At 34.6% G+C, this 16,236-nt stretch overlaps 1 protein-coding gene across 1 annotated transcript; it reads left to right on the plus strand.

Annotated features, from left to right (window-relative positions):
* Window positions 1–63: 63 nt before the first annotated feature.
* Window positions 64–13,562, plus strand: LOC132309716 (polygalacturonase-like). Its single transcript, XM_059808002.1, has 5 exons — window positions 64–87; window positions 12,197–12,253; window positions 12,365–12,451; window positions 12,912–13,319; window positions 13,443–13,562. The coding sequence occupies exons 1-5, from the start codon at window positions 64–66 to the stop codon at window positions 13,560–13,562; spliced, it is 696 nt and encodes a 231-aa protein (XP_059663985.1).
* Window positions 13,563–16,236: the final 2,674 nt, after the last annotated feature.

The following is a 16,236-nucleotide window of genomic DNA, read 5'->3' on the forward strand; positions in this document are numbered from 1 at the left end:
AAGGAAGAGCTGACACAGAATAAGAGAAAGAGAGGTTGAGCGGTTATTTATGTGTGGTACTACATGGCAGAGCTTTATCATGACAAAGTTTGAGCTGTTATTTGATGTCAGAGTTGTATGTCTTCCACTGATAAAATGCTTTAAACAACCTTCCAACCTGGCAGCTCCTTCATTACACTTGCCTCTTCTCCAACATATTCCATGCTTTGACGAACCAAGATGAGAAAAAATACTGTAATCAACAATCCGATTATGAGTTTCATGACTGGGTTCATGGTTTAATCAACAATTCTGGATCTTAATTATATATATACATACATATATATATATATGTGTGTGTGTGTGTGTGTAGGTGTATGTGAAGATTTATATATATATATATATATGTGTAGGTGTATGCGAAGATATATATATATATATATATCACATATACACATATACAATATTCACACACATACACACATATATACAAGGGCGGATCCAGCATTTTTGAATGGGATGGGCTAATTTTGGATTGGGCTAATTTGGAGTGGGCTACCATTAGCATATGTATATATATATACACACACCTATGTATGCACACCTTGGGTCTGTGGATGTTGTTTTTTTAATTCAAAACTTGATTACTAATTTCTAAATTGACGATACTCCTAATTTATTTATTTATTTAAGAATCTACCAAACTCCAAAAAATATATGTTAAAAAGCTATTTAACGTGTAATTGATTTTACACACAAAATATATATATATATATATATATATATATATATATATATATATGTATATATTTTGCATATAAACTAGCGGATTAGGTAATTCAAAAGAAGCCACTAATCTTTGAAACCCTCATCTCTCTCTTTTTCTCTTTCAAACCCCTGATAGTATACAATTCTCCAGGCCGCCCCGAAACTTCCAAAATTTTGAGAGTCCTAGGTGAACTTTCAAATTTAAGGCCCTTTATACTTGAGGTTTTGCATGTACCAAAAATTTTTAAGAGTCAGAATTTTCATTAAAATGAGACGATAAACACAAAATATATTAATGTTGAAAACACAAAAAACAAAACCCGATCTTGGTGCTTTATAAAGAGCACGATCCAATTTACATCAAAAAATTAAAAGAAATATTCAACACAACTATGATACCCCTCGATTCTAGAACCACGTGTGATCAAATCCTAGCACCGATTCGAGGGATACCAAACAATTAATATGTAATTTAACACAGAATACAAAAGAATAACAGGAATTAAATAATAAACGCTGAAAGAATTCTAAATTAAAATCCTCAAAATAAAATAATTAAAATCCAATAATCCAAAACCTCCATTACTTAAACAACTCGTGAATCCATCTAGTGGACCCATATCCAAAATCCCAAACTGAAAAGGAAACAACTGAAACAAAATCCAAAACTAAACATGGAAAGCAGTCCTACGTAGTAGGAGGAATGAGTGACTGTATCTGCTCAGCACGATTAAGCTCTAACCCTGGAATTGATGAACACCTGAAAATAAGATAGTGGGTCAGGCCCACATGCAAGTTCTATCCTATTACAATCCATACAGAAATCCGATACGCAGATACATCCTAGATAGCTCAACAATAACTAAAGTAATCCATATATGTATAAGTACACACTATAAGACGCTCACTAGCCCAATAGGTCTGTCTCAGCCTGAGTAGAGATACTATGCAAATCGCACATAATGTGGTTATGTGTACCTAGACCTACCAGGGAACAACAACTATGTCCAGTTATCCATCCTAGGCGATATACGCACCCTAACCATGATCCTGAGACTCAAGTTCATATCATGGCACCATAATCATAAATATATAAAGTTCATATAAGCCTAATACAAAATATCATCCATCTGGTATAGTGGCCTAACATATGTATAAAAATCCATCCAAAAACCAAAGTATGTCATTCAATTGTTTATTGACCTGACACTAATATGAGTAGGACTTAACATTCATGGTTAATCCATACCTCAATCCAGAATAGTTAGGACTTAGTGTTTGAGCTAATACATCCCTAGTATGCCACCGTCCCATACCGGTGCACACAATCCTCCAAATAGCATAATTAATAAAATAGTAATAAGTACTCATCAACCATACCCCAAGATATGCATAAATAAAGTTTAATACATATATGACCATATTAGGCATTCATTATAAGACCTAAAAAATCATGTTCCATTCCTGTAAATTGCTAAGATACAACTAAGCAATTAAATCCTCCAAACAGTTTATAAATTGATACAGTTTACAACAAATTAATTATCAATTTAATCCAATCCAAGCATAGTTAATTGCATATAATCCACTATACTTACAACATGTTGAAATATGATTAAACATTATTAAATCATATATAAAAGATTTGCTAAGTTTCAGTAAACAAATAAATCAACAAAACAATATTCAACATACAAGCTTTTCTGTAACTTCATGTTACTTCATTCCTTAATACAGTAATGTAATAATGTTTCCCAATATTTTTATAAGTCCATGGAAATTATTTACATCATTCAGTGCAATTTAAATAGCTTTAGAAAACCCCAGACAGCCCAAACAGACCCTAAAAACAGTTTTGGTGCGTTTCAGGGCGAGAGCAGGCTTTCACAAGTTGAGAGCCTGCTCCCAACACATGGGAGCCGGCTCCCCACCCTTGGGAGCCGGCTCTAAGGAGCTGGGATCTGCCTCCCTCCATGTGGGAGCCGGCTCTTGCCTTGAGGGAGCTAGCTCCCTCTTTTTGGGAGCCAGTTCTCTCTCCCTTAAGAGCCGTCATCTGATTTTCCTTCGTCTTCTTCGCCTCCGGCGATGTTCAAAGCCTCTGTAATGTTTTTATTACTTGTTCTAGGGTTCAATCAATGTCCTAAATTAATTATATGACATTGTTATACATCAATGACACAAGTTAAACAAAGCTTTAAACCAACGACAGCAAGATTCCATTAGAAACTTCAATCAACCCTAACCCAGTTTAATTCAAAGCATATAAATACAATTCAAACAAACATGAAAGATATGTTTTAACATTAATCTAAACCCTGGAGTCTACCTTGGCATGCACAGAATATAGGTTTAAGGAAGGAGTTAGAATAAAGATTTGTCTTCAGTTTCAGTTTTGAAACTTTAAACCACCGTCTCTGAGTTTTCCGACAACTTCCTAGACTGCCGTTCTACACCTCCGTTGCTCTTAGTTCAACCCAGAAGCAATCTATTCTTTCCTCCTGAAACCTCTCTATTAATCTCTCAAGTCCCTCTCTCTATTTCCCTCTGCCTCTCACTACGTGAATAGGGTTTTTGTTCTACCCTAACGGACGTAAACAAAAAATATATATATAAGCGTCTCCACCCTAATTCTGATTTAACAGTATATATAAGCCTTAGATTATAACCTAATTCCAACCCCCAATTAAATTATAAGTCGGTGACTACATACAAAATAATAAAACCCTACACCGTAAAGATACACAATCAACTATAATCAATTTAATTAAAATGCCACATAGACATAAAAATAAAAATAAAAATAAATAGATAACTCAATAAATATTTATACAAATTAGCAAATAAACAATCAATGAAAATAAACAACTAATTACACAATCTAAACAATTAGTTTAAATAAATAACCAAGTAAATAATTAAGCAAATAGCAAGTAATCAAATAAAATGCAATAAAACCATTAATTAAATACCGAGACTATCCCTTTTAAAATTAGGGGTATTACATTATTCCCCCCTAACAAAAAGAATTCCGTCCTCGGAATTCGCTCTTACCTTCTTCCAATATTTCAGGAAATTGCGAGCAAATGACAACCTCCTGTTCCTAAATAGACTTAGCCTTATTGTGATGACTCCACTAAACACGTATTAAATGGATAACCTTATTACGAAGGATTTGATCCCGACGGTCGACAATACGACACGGTGGATCCAAATATGTTGCATCCGGCTGCAACTCAATCTCCCTAACATCGATATGCTGATACCGATCTTCATAGCGCAGAATTTTCCTTAACATGGAAACATGAAACACATTGTAGACGTGATCCAAATTATCTAGAAATGTCAATTGATAAGCTATAATGCTAACTCGATCCGTAATCATGAATAGACCGACAAACAGCGGCGATAACTTTCCTTTCTTCCCAAAGCGCATTACTTCTTTCATAGGATACACTTTGAGTAAAATCTAATCCCCAACCCGAAACTCCAATGCACGAGTACGACGATCTGCATAACTCTTCTGCCGACTCTGGGCAGTGCGCATGCGATCTCGAATAAGAGCAATTTTTTCAGAAGTATCTTTAATGAACTCAGGACCCAAGAATCTATTTTCACTAACCTCCATCCAACAAACAGGAGATCGACATGGTCGGCCATATAATGTCTCAAACAGTGCCATACCAATAGTTTTCTAGAAACTATTGTTATACGCAAATTCGACTAGTGGCAAATAATCCTCCCAATGGCCCTTGAAATCAAGAACGCATAAACGAAACATATCCTCCATGATCTGATTAACCCTTTCGGTCTGACCATTTGTCTAGGGATGATAAGCAGTGCTAAGATATAATTCTGTACCCAAAACCTATTGAAAACTCTTCCAAAATCCTAACACAAAACTCGAATCCCTGTCCGATATAATAAATAACAGAATGCCATGCAGCTTTACAATCTCTGTAATGTAAAGTCTAGCCAACTACTCTGATGTGAAGTCAGTACGAATAGGCAAGAAATGAGTTGATTTAGTCAATCTATCTATGATGACCCAAATGGAATTGTGATCCTTAAAGGAATTTGGCAATCCCTCCACAAAATCTATAGAATTGCTCTCCCATTTCCACTCCAGTATCGGCAGTGGATGTAGAGCTCCTGGCGGCCACTAATGATCAATCTTAACCATCTGACAAGTACTACAATGAGAGACAAATATAGCAACATCCTTGTTCATACCTGCCCACCAAAACTGCCGCTTCATATCTTGATACATCTTATCTTCGCCTGGATGAACAGAAAACTCAGAATTATGAGACTCAGTCATCACATTCTTCCTCAAATCGTCAACAGAAGGTACCACAAATCGTCTCTTGCACCTCAAACCTCCATTAGTCCCAACATAATAAAATGGGACCTCCCCAGAAGTTATTTCTGCAATTTTGTCAATGCACTGCTGATTCGTGTGTTGCGCCTTTAAAACTTTGTAAATGATAGAAGGTGTAACTACCATGCATACCATAAAAGCATCCGACAACTCATCCACTGTCTTTAAAGCATTCCACTCAGTAGTGAATAGAGCAGAAAGATTAGCAATGGGTCTACGACTGAGTGCATCTGCCACCACATTTACTTTCCCTAGATGGTACTATATAGAGAAATGATAGTCTTTCACAAATTCTAACCATCGGCGCTGTCTCATTTTCATCTCCCGCTGAGTGAACAAATACTGTAGACTCTTATGATCATTAGATAATCTGAAGGATTCTCCCAACAGAAAATGCCTCCAAATGTATAAGGCAAATACCACAGCTACCAACTCCAAATCATGTGTTAGATAATTAAGCTCATGAGGCTTAAGCTTTCGAGATCTATATGAAATCGGTCACTCTTCCTGCATCAAAACATATCCAAGACCTTGCAAAGAAGCATCTGTGTAGACAAGATACTCAATCCCGCTTTGTGGAGTAAACAGAACCAGTGCAGAAGTCAACTTGCTTTTTAGCTCCTCAAAAGCTTTCTGACAATGTTCATCCCAAACGAACCGTACACACTTCTTAGTTAGGTGTGTTAGTGGTCCCGCTATCTTCGAGAACCCCTGGATGAACCTACGATAATATCTTGCCAATCCAAAGAAACTCCAAATCTCGGTAGGTGAAGCAGGCTGTCCCCACTCAACCACTACTGAAACCTTGGCTGGATCTACCGTTATTCCCCTTTCTGACACCACGTGACCCCGAAACTTCACTTCCCGTTGCTAAAATTCACACTTCTCGAACTTGGCAAATAACTAGTGCTCATGAAGCGTCTGTAACACTATGCAAAGATGTCTAGCATGATCGTCCTCTGACTTTGAATAAATCAAAATGTCATCAATGAGGACAATGACAAACTGAAGAAGTAGGACTTAGCTTTTTGATCTAATCCATCTCCAATATGCCACCGTCCCATACCGGTGCATTTAATGCAAATGATTCATAAATGATGCACACTCAATTAAACCTCAAATACATCCCCAATAGACATATAATTGATAACGCCAGTATTTAATGGTTCATCAATTAAAATCTAGCACAATATCCATGTAATTGACAGACATACTTTAATAGTCCAGCAATTAAAGTGTAAATCAATAATCTAAGTAATTGTAGAATCAAGTTTAATATTTCAGCAATTAAATTCCAAAATTGTAATCCATGTAATTACAGATTAAAGTTTAATATCTCAGCAATTATAACCCAAAGTAAGTGTGACACTCCTCAAATCCGAGACATGACATAATGATAATCAGAAATATAAACTGAGCACATTAATCTAATCCATGACGTACAAATATAAAATGGTACATCAAATAGCCCAGAATATCATGAATAATATCATATATTCAATTATTGCATTTAATCTAAACAATAAAATAGTTCTAAGTAGTATGTATTTAATTACAGAATAAGAAATTAACATGCCTCTCAAATAGACTGTAAAACATCCACAGCATGATTAAACTATTTCAATTCAGTTGATTGATTTAAAATAGTTTAAAACAATATTCATAAATTAACCATTATGTTAATTTTATCCCAAACCTAGCACATTATTTTATATTATGCATTCTAGTTAATTGTCAGGTCCCTGAAATTCATTAAAATTATTTAACCAGGCCTAACCATCCCTGGATACCAACTCCCGTGCCAAAATCCAACACTGGACAACCATATGACGATTCCAGGAACCAGTTGATGTAAAACCCCAAGTGTTGACTGGTTCGCCTAAACCGATTGATGTAAAACTCTAGATTTTGACCGGTTTGCCTAAACCGGTTGATGTAAAATCCCTAGATGTCAACTGGTTTGCAAAAATCCACTGAATCTAAAAGATGTCAACTGATTCATCATAGATGTCGACTGGTTTAATAACCAATTGACATTTTTCCCTAAGGTGTCAACTGGTTTCAACCAACCAGTCGATCGAATCACCAAGGTGTCGACCGGTTCATGCAAACCGGTTGACCTGTGCACTAAACCGGTCGACTGAACTGTGACAGTTCGTCTTCCACGGCTCCGGCGACTACGTCTTCCTCCGTTAAGGTCCTAAGACTACTGTTTTAAGTCCAAAACAACCCTAAACATTATGCAAACCTCTTATGCATAATTTAAACAAGTTAAAATCACAACTTATATGATAAACTTTAAACAAAATTCAAACATATACATATACAATTAACATACTGTAATTCAAGTTTTAGCATGCATAAATGGTTGATTTTTAATAACTTAAAGTTCCTGGAGACTACCTAGGCATGCACAGAACACAGGTTTAAGGGAAGGAGATAGAAATAGAACTTGCCTTTAGGTTTCAGTTTGAAATCTTTCAACGTCGTCTCTAAGTTCCGGCAACCCCAAGTAATTCTCCTCCTTTGCTCACTGTTCTATTCCTCTGTTACTTCTTGGTTCAACCCACAAGTAACTCCCTTCAATAATTCCTTGAGCCTCTATATGTTTCGCTCAAGCCTCTCTCTATTCTCTTTTTGTTCTCTCTCAAGAACCCTTACATGAATAGGGTTTATTTTCCAACCCTAGCCGACGTATACCATTCAATATATATAGGCATTTACTTAAACCTAATTTTAATTCCCAACCTAATTATAAGATGGCTAACCTAATTACATAAAATAAAACCCTAAACTATATATAACACCTACAAAATATAAACTAACTAAGTCACACAAGCCATTAAATAAAACACGTCACTTAAACACCAATTAAAGTAAACAATGAATTTAAACTAAATAAACAATTACAATTAAACATATAGCCAGATATTAAATATTTAAATGCACATAAACCAAATAATCAAATAAAATGCACATAAAACAAATAATCAATTAAAATGCACATAGAACAACAATTAAATTCCAATAATATCCTTTTGAGAAATAGGGGTATTACAATTTGGCCCTTGGTCACACATCATGCATATTAAATGAGTCCTAGTGAGTGTGCTCGTACAAACTTTGCACCATCCAAATTGAAAATGACACGCTAAAATCTCAAATTTCATAATATTGCCTTCAAAAGCAAATTATGAATCCAAAATGCATAAAAGAAAACAAAGTGGTGTTTGACTCTTGAACACACCTCATACATATTAAATGAATGCCAAAAAGTAAATTTATATACGTAATGCATACTTCGATGCAAAAATAACATGTCAAAACCCTTAATTTTCATATTATTCCCTTTAAAGGTAAAATTCAACATTTAGTCCATACTTGTGATTCCAAATGAAGTTTGGCCTTGGCCACATATCATACACATAAAGTAAGTGCCAAAAAGTGTACTCAGGTACACGTTACATGTTTCAAGGCAAAAGTGTTATTTTAGCCTAACTATGCATTACAACTTAAAATGGCAAAATGATACATGCTAACACTTGTATGCTCGTTAAAATATATCAAAGTACTCCAAAATAAACAAGGTAACCTAGGAATGTTGTGCATCCCAAACCAAGGTATCCGTACCTGAAAAATATCCCAACAATTAGGGTGAGTAAACAAGTTACTTGTAGGAAGAAGTGCATGCGTATACCATAAAGTTTCAAGTGTTATGCAAGTTCAATATAAATCATTACAAGGGATCATTCCTCCTAATGTCAATATTCCAAGGTGAACTAAGGGATCATCTCAAGCTACACAAGCAATTGAAATAAAAGACAATATACAACTATACATACTCAAGTATACAAGGCAATATTGAAACGTAATGCACCACATATAAGTATATACTTACAAGTATACTAAACAATATTAGAACAAGATATTCAATATACAAGTATACATACACAAGTACACAATTAATATTGAAATACACGTAAATCAAGTATATAAGGCACAAGTATACTAGGCAAAATTGAAATACGTACAAAACAAGTATACAAGGTACAAGTATACTAAATATAATTAAAAAACACAAGAAGCAAGTATACTAAATGGAATTTCAAAACATACGTAGCAAGTATACATGGCACAAGTATACTAAACATAATTGAAAATGCAAGAAACAAGTATACAAGCTCAACTACACTAAATGGAATTCAAATACACGAAACAAGTATACAAGTGTAAGTATACTAAATGATATTGAAACGAAATACATGGCATACAAGTATACAAGTTCAAGTATACTGAACCATAATGAAATCTCATGCCCCAAATCACAAGTTACAAGTAATCAACGATTAACAACTTGGAATTGAATGCGAAATCAAGTAGGTGGAAAAACTAGGACATGTGGTGTCTAGACCAAGCAAGTTGTTCTGGGTAATTACGACCCACAAAGTACTACTTAGTGCGCACTTATGATACAGAGAGACTCTTGTCTCCCGTACTAGAACCAAACCCTAGCCATCATATACATTATGTCCTTACAAGCTTTCCAAAATCAACAAGTTCAAAACTTTACAAATAAATAATGCAAGTAATCACGTTCCATGCATAAGTAAGGTTGAAGCCACACAAACCATGTCCTATAATTTCAAGTCTAAATGGCATACAAAATGTCACAACTTCAATATGCAATTTGTACATAAAATAAGAATATTGTATAACAATCGAGTCGAATTACCATCCTAAGCCACAAGTACTAAATAAGCCACAATTTAGTAACAAGCTTTCAAGGTAATCAATTGTGATATTCTTAATAAGCAATATAATTATACAAGATATATTTAAACAAGTTATACAAGACAATGATATCATATATCATGCTAAGTCAAATTATCATTTTAGGAGTCAACAAGTATTAATCTTATAACAAATTAGTAACATGCTCACAAGGTAATTAAATGTATTATTTTGTAAGAGATCATCATTCCAACATGAAAAGTCTCTAGAATTAAAGAACCTAGTAAATGAATCAATTTACTCACGACAAGACATACATGCTTCCAAGGCCTTGAATTATTAAACAAGCTATATAATGCATATAAGTTATAATTCCACAAGTCACTAATTATCATGTTATCTCTACACAACATATATATATAAGCTAGGCATGCTTTATTTCATGAAACAAGCTATATAATGTATATAAGTTACAATTTAACTAGCTATACACATATATACACCAAACATGCTTTTAAATCATTAAACCTTAAGTCATTTCAAGGACTTTCCATGTATATACAAGACTATGATTTAACAAGCATGTAAAAAATATATATTAAGCCCCCAAAACACTAAAACACTTAGGATATAAATATACAACAACCCCTACCTCAATTTGAGATGAAATCTCAAAAACCACCAAACGGAACCTTTCCGAATACAACGCCACTTCGGGGTTTTGACTGGGACAACGAAGGGAACAACAGACCCTCTTGTAGCAACACCAAAATCTAAACTTAGTCAAATTCCAAACTCAAAATTTGGCCAAAACGGGATTCCAATTGGTTGGAATCGAAGGCCTCGTCAAGGCCGACATTTATGCCTTCATCGGTCAAGGGAAAATCCAAGAGAAATGAGATTAAACAGGCAAAAGAAGAGAAAAGGGTGTGGAATTGAAATGGGCGGCAGCCATGGGAGGGGCAGAAATTTGATGGTTTCTACCTCCTCCCCTCCTATTTATAGAATTCTCAAAAAGTGCCCCGAACGGGTCCCACGCGGCCCCTAAAAGTGAACCATTTAGACGCTTTCAAACGGCAAAAATTCGTAAACAAAAAGGCACCATCGTGACAAAAAATGAACAACGGAAGAAACGGCGTTAAAAACCAAGTTCCGTGCAGAAAGATATGCCCCGAGCAAGTTTAGCAACAACCGGGGTCAAAAACCCTAAAGCTGGAGAAAACGACCGGAATTCAATTCTAAGAGTACACGACTTGATGAAACATGAAAATGAACCTCGTATGAGGATCCAAGCCCAAAATAGACACCTTACAATTAAATTTTATTAATTGCACAAAGGCCCCTACACAAAAGGATAACTACACAAGTGACCTCAAATGAAAATATTTTTCAAAAGATACTTTCTTAAAAACCCCTAAGACAAAATATCTTCAAAAAATATTTACGAAAAATACCCCAAGAAACAAAAATGTTTCTAAAGGAACTCTTTATCCATGCCCCCGCGGGAAAAAGAAACAACCAGCGAGCTTTTCTTCAAAAGTAAAGTGACACATTTCAAGGAAACCAAATGGAATGAAAGTATGTGAGGCCAAAAATCAACCCCGAACGCAAAAAGTGAGGTTACACAAAAGAAAATATCAACGGAAAAAGAAAATTCGTAAAAATGGAAAAAAGGAAAGGAAAATGACCGGGTCATTACAGGCCAAATAACAGGACTCTAAATGTTAAAAAATTAGGAAAGGGGCTTACATATATATATATATATATATATATATATATATATATATATATATATTTTAGGTAAGTAAATTTTATTTGTTCTTTATGTTCCAAGCATTCCATCACTTGGCTTCAAAATGTTCACAAATCCCAATAAAATTAGGATAAGCCTAGAGTTGTCGCCGGTTAATCTAGATGTACTTAAAAACTAAAACCAATGCAATCAAGAATTGGTTTTAAGTTCCAAAAACGGTATTCAAATTTTCTATTAAGAAATGTAGAAATAATTCAAAAGCAAGTTTAAAAATAAATTAAAATAAATCAAATTGAATAAGTTAAGCATGTGTTAGAAGCTGTACAAAAAAAATTCTTATATTAGAAATTTGAATCAACACATCTCACCATTATTAAAGGAAATTACAGCACATTACAACCAAATTCATACCTCGAACTAGCAAAAATTGGTTCAAGATTTTAGAGGTGATGAGCTTCGATTTAACACTATAAATATCTTCCAAAGAAGATTGGAATTTCACCAAATTCATTCTATTCAACAAATTCAAAAAAAGAACATGGGTTTGAGATTAAGTCTTAAGACAATTTCTCTGCTGCTAATTCTAGCACGTTTATGATGTAACAAAATTTGGTGCCAAGCCCAATGCAGATATTAGTAGACAGGTGAGCGCTATATATATATATATACACACACACACACATATATGATGTCCAAGTCCTATGAACTTAAATAATTTTGTTTGCAATCACTCATTACTCATTCTTGATTTTTAGGCTATATTGACTGCTTGGAGAATGGCAAGTGGAACGAGAACTGCAAGCACAATTATAATTCCTGCGGCCACATTTTCGTTAAGTCAGGTACTTCTTAAAGGTCCTTGTGGTGGATTGAGCTCAAAGGCATCCTGAAGGCCCCTCCTCTCAATCAAATCAAAGCTGATGCCTGGGTTGTTTTTCAAAGTGTTGACCGCTTAAGCCTATCAGGTGGTGGAACTTTCGATGGCATGGGTGCCGAAGCTTGGAAAACTTGTGTCCCAAAGAAAAAAATGCCCTCCACGTCCTTCTGTAAGTAGATTCATATAAATATGTATATATGTATATATATATATTTGCTTCTGAAATTTTAAACATTAATTAATTTGGTCCATATGTGTAATTTTCCTTAACGAGTTGTATGTCGTCTTTGTGACTGGATGATATATAACATGCAGGGTGTAAGGTTTAACTATGTAAACAATTCTATGATCAATGACATAACTTCCAAGGACCCCAAAATGTTTCGTATTACTGTTTTCGGAGGCAATAATGTGACTTTTCAAAGACTACCATCGTTGCACCACAAGATAGCAGAAACACTGATGGGACTCCACATTGCACGTACAAGCAACATAAAGTCCTTGATTCAAAAATAGGAACCGGGGATGACTGCATATCATTTGGCGATGGTGCCCAACATATTCACATTGAAAAGGTGAAATGCGGACCTGGTCATGGCATCAGCATTGGAAGTCTCGGCAAGTACCCAAATGAACAACCTGTTTCTGGAATTACAGTTAAGGACTGCACCCTCACTGGGACAATGTATGGAGCAAGAATAAAAACATGGCGTGGATCCCCTCCTAGCACCGCCTCTGATATTCATTTTAACGGTATTACCATGGACAATGTTGCAAACCCCATCATCATCGATCAAGAATACTGCAACGCAAGATTTAAATGCCCAGCTAAGGTACTTAGACTAAAAATCAATCAATTTTATTAATTTTTTTTTTTTTATTGTTTTCTTTTTCAACAAACAAAGAAATTTAACAATTTCATTGATTTGCTAATCATTTTCGATGTTTAATTTCAGCCTCCATCAAAAGTTCAGATCAACAAAGTGAGCTTCAAAAACATTAAAGGCAGCTCCTCAACCCCGGCTGCTGTCAAGCTTGTTTGTAGCAATGATGTGCCATGCGTGACATTGAGCTGACACATAATGGAGGCCCTGCCAAGCCCAAAATTACAAATGTTAAGCCAATTGCTTCTGGCAGAGTAAATCCTGCACTCGGAAGAGCTTAATCTTCTTGGTTCTAATCAACTCCAAAGGAAGGTTGAACAAAAGTTGTTAAGTGAGTCGCTAATTTTCTCCTATTCATGTTAAATGCATGTTATTAGCGTTGACAAAAGCAGTGTATTGTTTATTGATAAATAAACACTTACTGGATTTATCTGATGGGCCTTACAATTGAAAATTATAAAATTATTTAATTCATATTGTTATGTCAGTTTCTTTTTTCAGATGTACGTTTGGATTGAGGTTATTATCCTTGAGACTTCAATCATTGCGACTTTTGCTAGTTTTGTTGGAAGAGAGTATGTTTCATCAGTCCTGCCACATAAAAATTCCTTAAAAGAAAATGAAGCAAACATATATACAAATTTTATATAAGCACATATATACATAGTCATAAACCATTTAGTTGATTAAAAAAAAGTACTCTGTTATTGAATTCCTCTAAATACTGAATATGCATTTTGATCAAATATCAAAACCAAAGAAAAGATGATCATGTCAATTCCTTTTTAACTACGTTTCCTAAGTTGCAATCTCATTCCATGAGATTAGCTGAAGTAGCAGGTGATGCACCTCCAAGTTTTGCAACATCCAATTAACATGACCTTGTTAAAATATTACAAAGAAGATGGGGAGATAGATGGTGATGTACTAAGTAGGATTGAAGCCAAGAGAACAAAATAGAGGCTAGGTTGTCGTGTCCTTTATAACAAACGAATACCAAATAAATTAAAAAAAAAAAGAAAAAAAAGTATAGAGTGGAGTGTTGAAAAATAAATAAAAAACATCAAAGGAGAACATTAGATATTAGCGACTATAAATAATAAAAATAGAGAAAGTACACTTAGGTGGTAAAGTCATATCAACCCAAGCCAGATGATGCACCTTTTAAAAGTATAAGAGTTGTTTGCTTAAGAAGGTAAAATACAAAGGGGTCAGGAAAAAGAGAAGATTCTATTTATTTATTTATTTATTATTTATTTATTTATTTATTTTTTATTCTCTTTAAAAATTTTGTATTCCCTTTATTCAATCAATGCTTTATTTTTACCCTTTAAGTTTTCTCATTTTTTTTTCTTTTTATTTTTTTCTTCTTTTTATTTTTTTCTTCATTTGTTTTTATTATTGTAGTTAAACAAATATAACGAATTCTTTTTAAATTTTAAAAAAAAAAAAACCAATATAATGTAAGCATCATTTTTAAAAATAACTCAAACATTTTTTCATGAAATACTGTACAACAAGTTAGTTACCAAATATGTTTAATGACTCAGTCATTTCCTTCTTCTTTTTTTCCCATTTTTACGGATTTTTTTTTTCCATTAAATTTTTTTTTTTTTTCTTTTTCGAGTTCGGGTTTTTGTCTCTTTAGGTTGTCTCAAGTACTCGAGAATAGTTCCCGAGGCTCTTTCTTTTGGATTTATGTCGTCTTGGTGAGGACCATGTCGTCTTCACATTTTCTTTCGTCATTTTCCCGGTTATCGTTTCCTTTCACGTAACCTCACTTTTTGTGCTCGGATTTGATCTCAGCTTTGCATGTATCCATTACATTTGATTTCTGTGAAATACGTAGTTTTACTTTTTAGAAAAAAAAGCATGCTACTTATTTACTTTTCGTAAAGGGCATGGATGCATAGTTTCTTCGGAAACATCTTTACTTTGAAGGGTTTTTGTGTAATTAAATATTGTAATTATTTTCATCTTAGGGAACATTGTAATTTAATTTATAAGATATTTGAAGGGACCTTTTTGCAATTTTCGGAATGTGTGACAAGTGTCACACTCTCATTGGTCCACTTGTAGGCATTTGTGTGGAAACACTTGGATGCCTTGGATGATGATTTATAGAGGGTGGAGATTCACCCACTTGTTGGTCTAGGATATTATGATACCCCTCGGATCCGAGAACGGGTTGATCAGGCCCAGACCCAAACTCGAGGCAATATCAAACAATTAATATTTTAAAAACGAACACAAATGACAAAATGAAATAAGAATAAATATTAAAAGCTGAAAGAAACTAAAATAAAATCCTTTAAAGATAAATACTTAAATCCCAATACTCCAAAACCTCCGATAGATTAAACAACTCGGGAATCCATCTCTAGTGGACCCCTAATAAAAATCCCAAACTAAATAAAAGTAAATATCTGAAGGTAAAATCCAAATCTAACATCTGGAAAGAAGTCCTACGTCGTTGGTAGAATGGAAGATCGTCTCTGCTCAGCCCGAACAAGCTCTAAGCCTGGAACCGTCCGATACCTAAAAAAATGATAAGTGGGTTAGGCCCACTGGCAAGTTCTATACTACTACAATCCAAGCAGAGACCCGATACGCATGTACATCCTAACCAATCCAACAATAACTAAGTAGTCCGTAGATACATATATATATATTCACACTACAAGACTCTCATTGGACTACAGGCCCGTCTCAACTTGACTAGTAAGCACCATGCAAAGCGCACCAGGGGTGGGCATGACTACCTAGACCTAGCAGGGTACACATTCAACTATCATAACTAGCTATGCATCCCAATTCATATACGCTCCCTAACCAATGACTCTGAGACTCAGGCTCATATCGTGGT

The sequence above is a fragment of the Cornus florida genome, unplaced genomic scaffold (genome assembly GCF_030987335.1).
Source record: "Cornus florida cultivar Cherokee Brave unplaced genomic scaffold, ASM3098733v1 CherokeeBrave_3.0.0_Hap2_Chr05, whole genome shotgun sequence".
Classification (NCBI taxonomy): Eukaryota; Viridiplantae; Streptophyta; class Magnoliopsida; order Cornales; family Cornaceae; genus Cornus; species Cornus florida.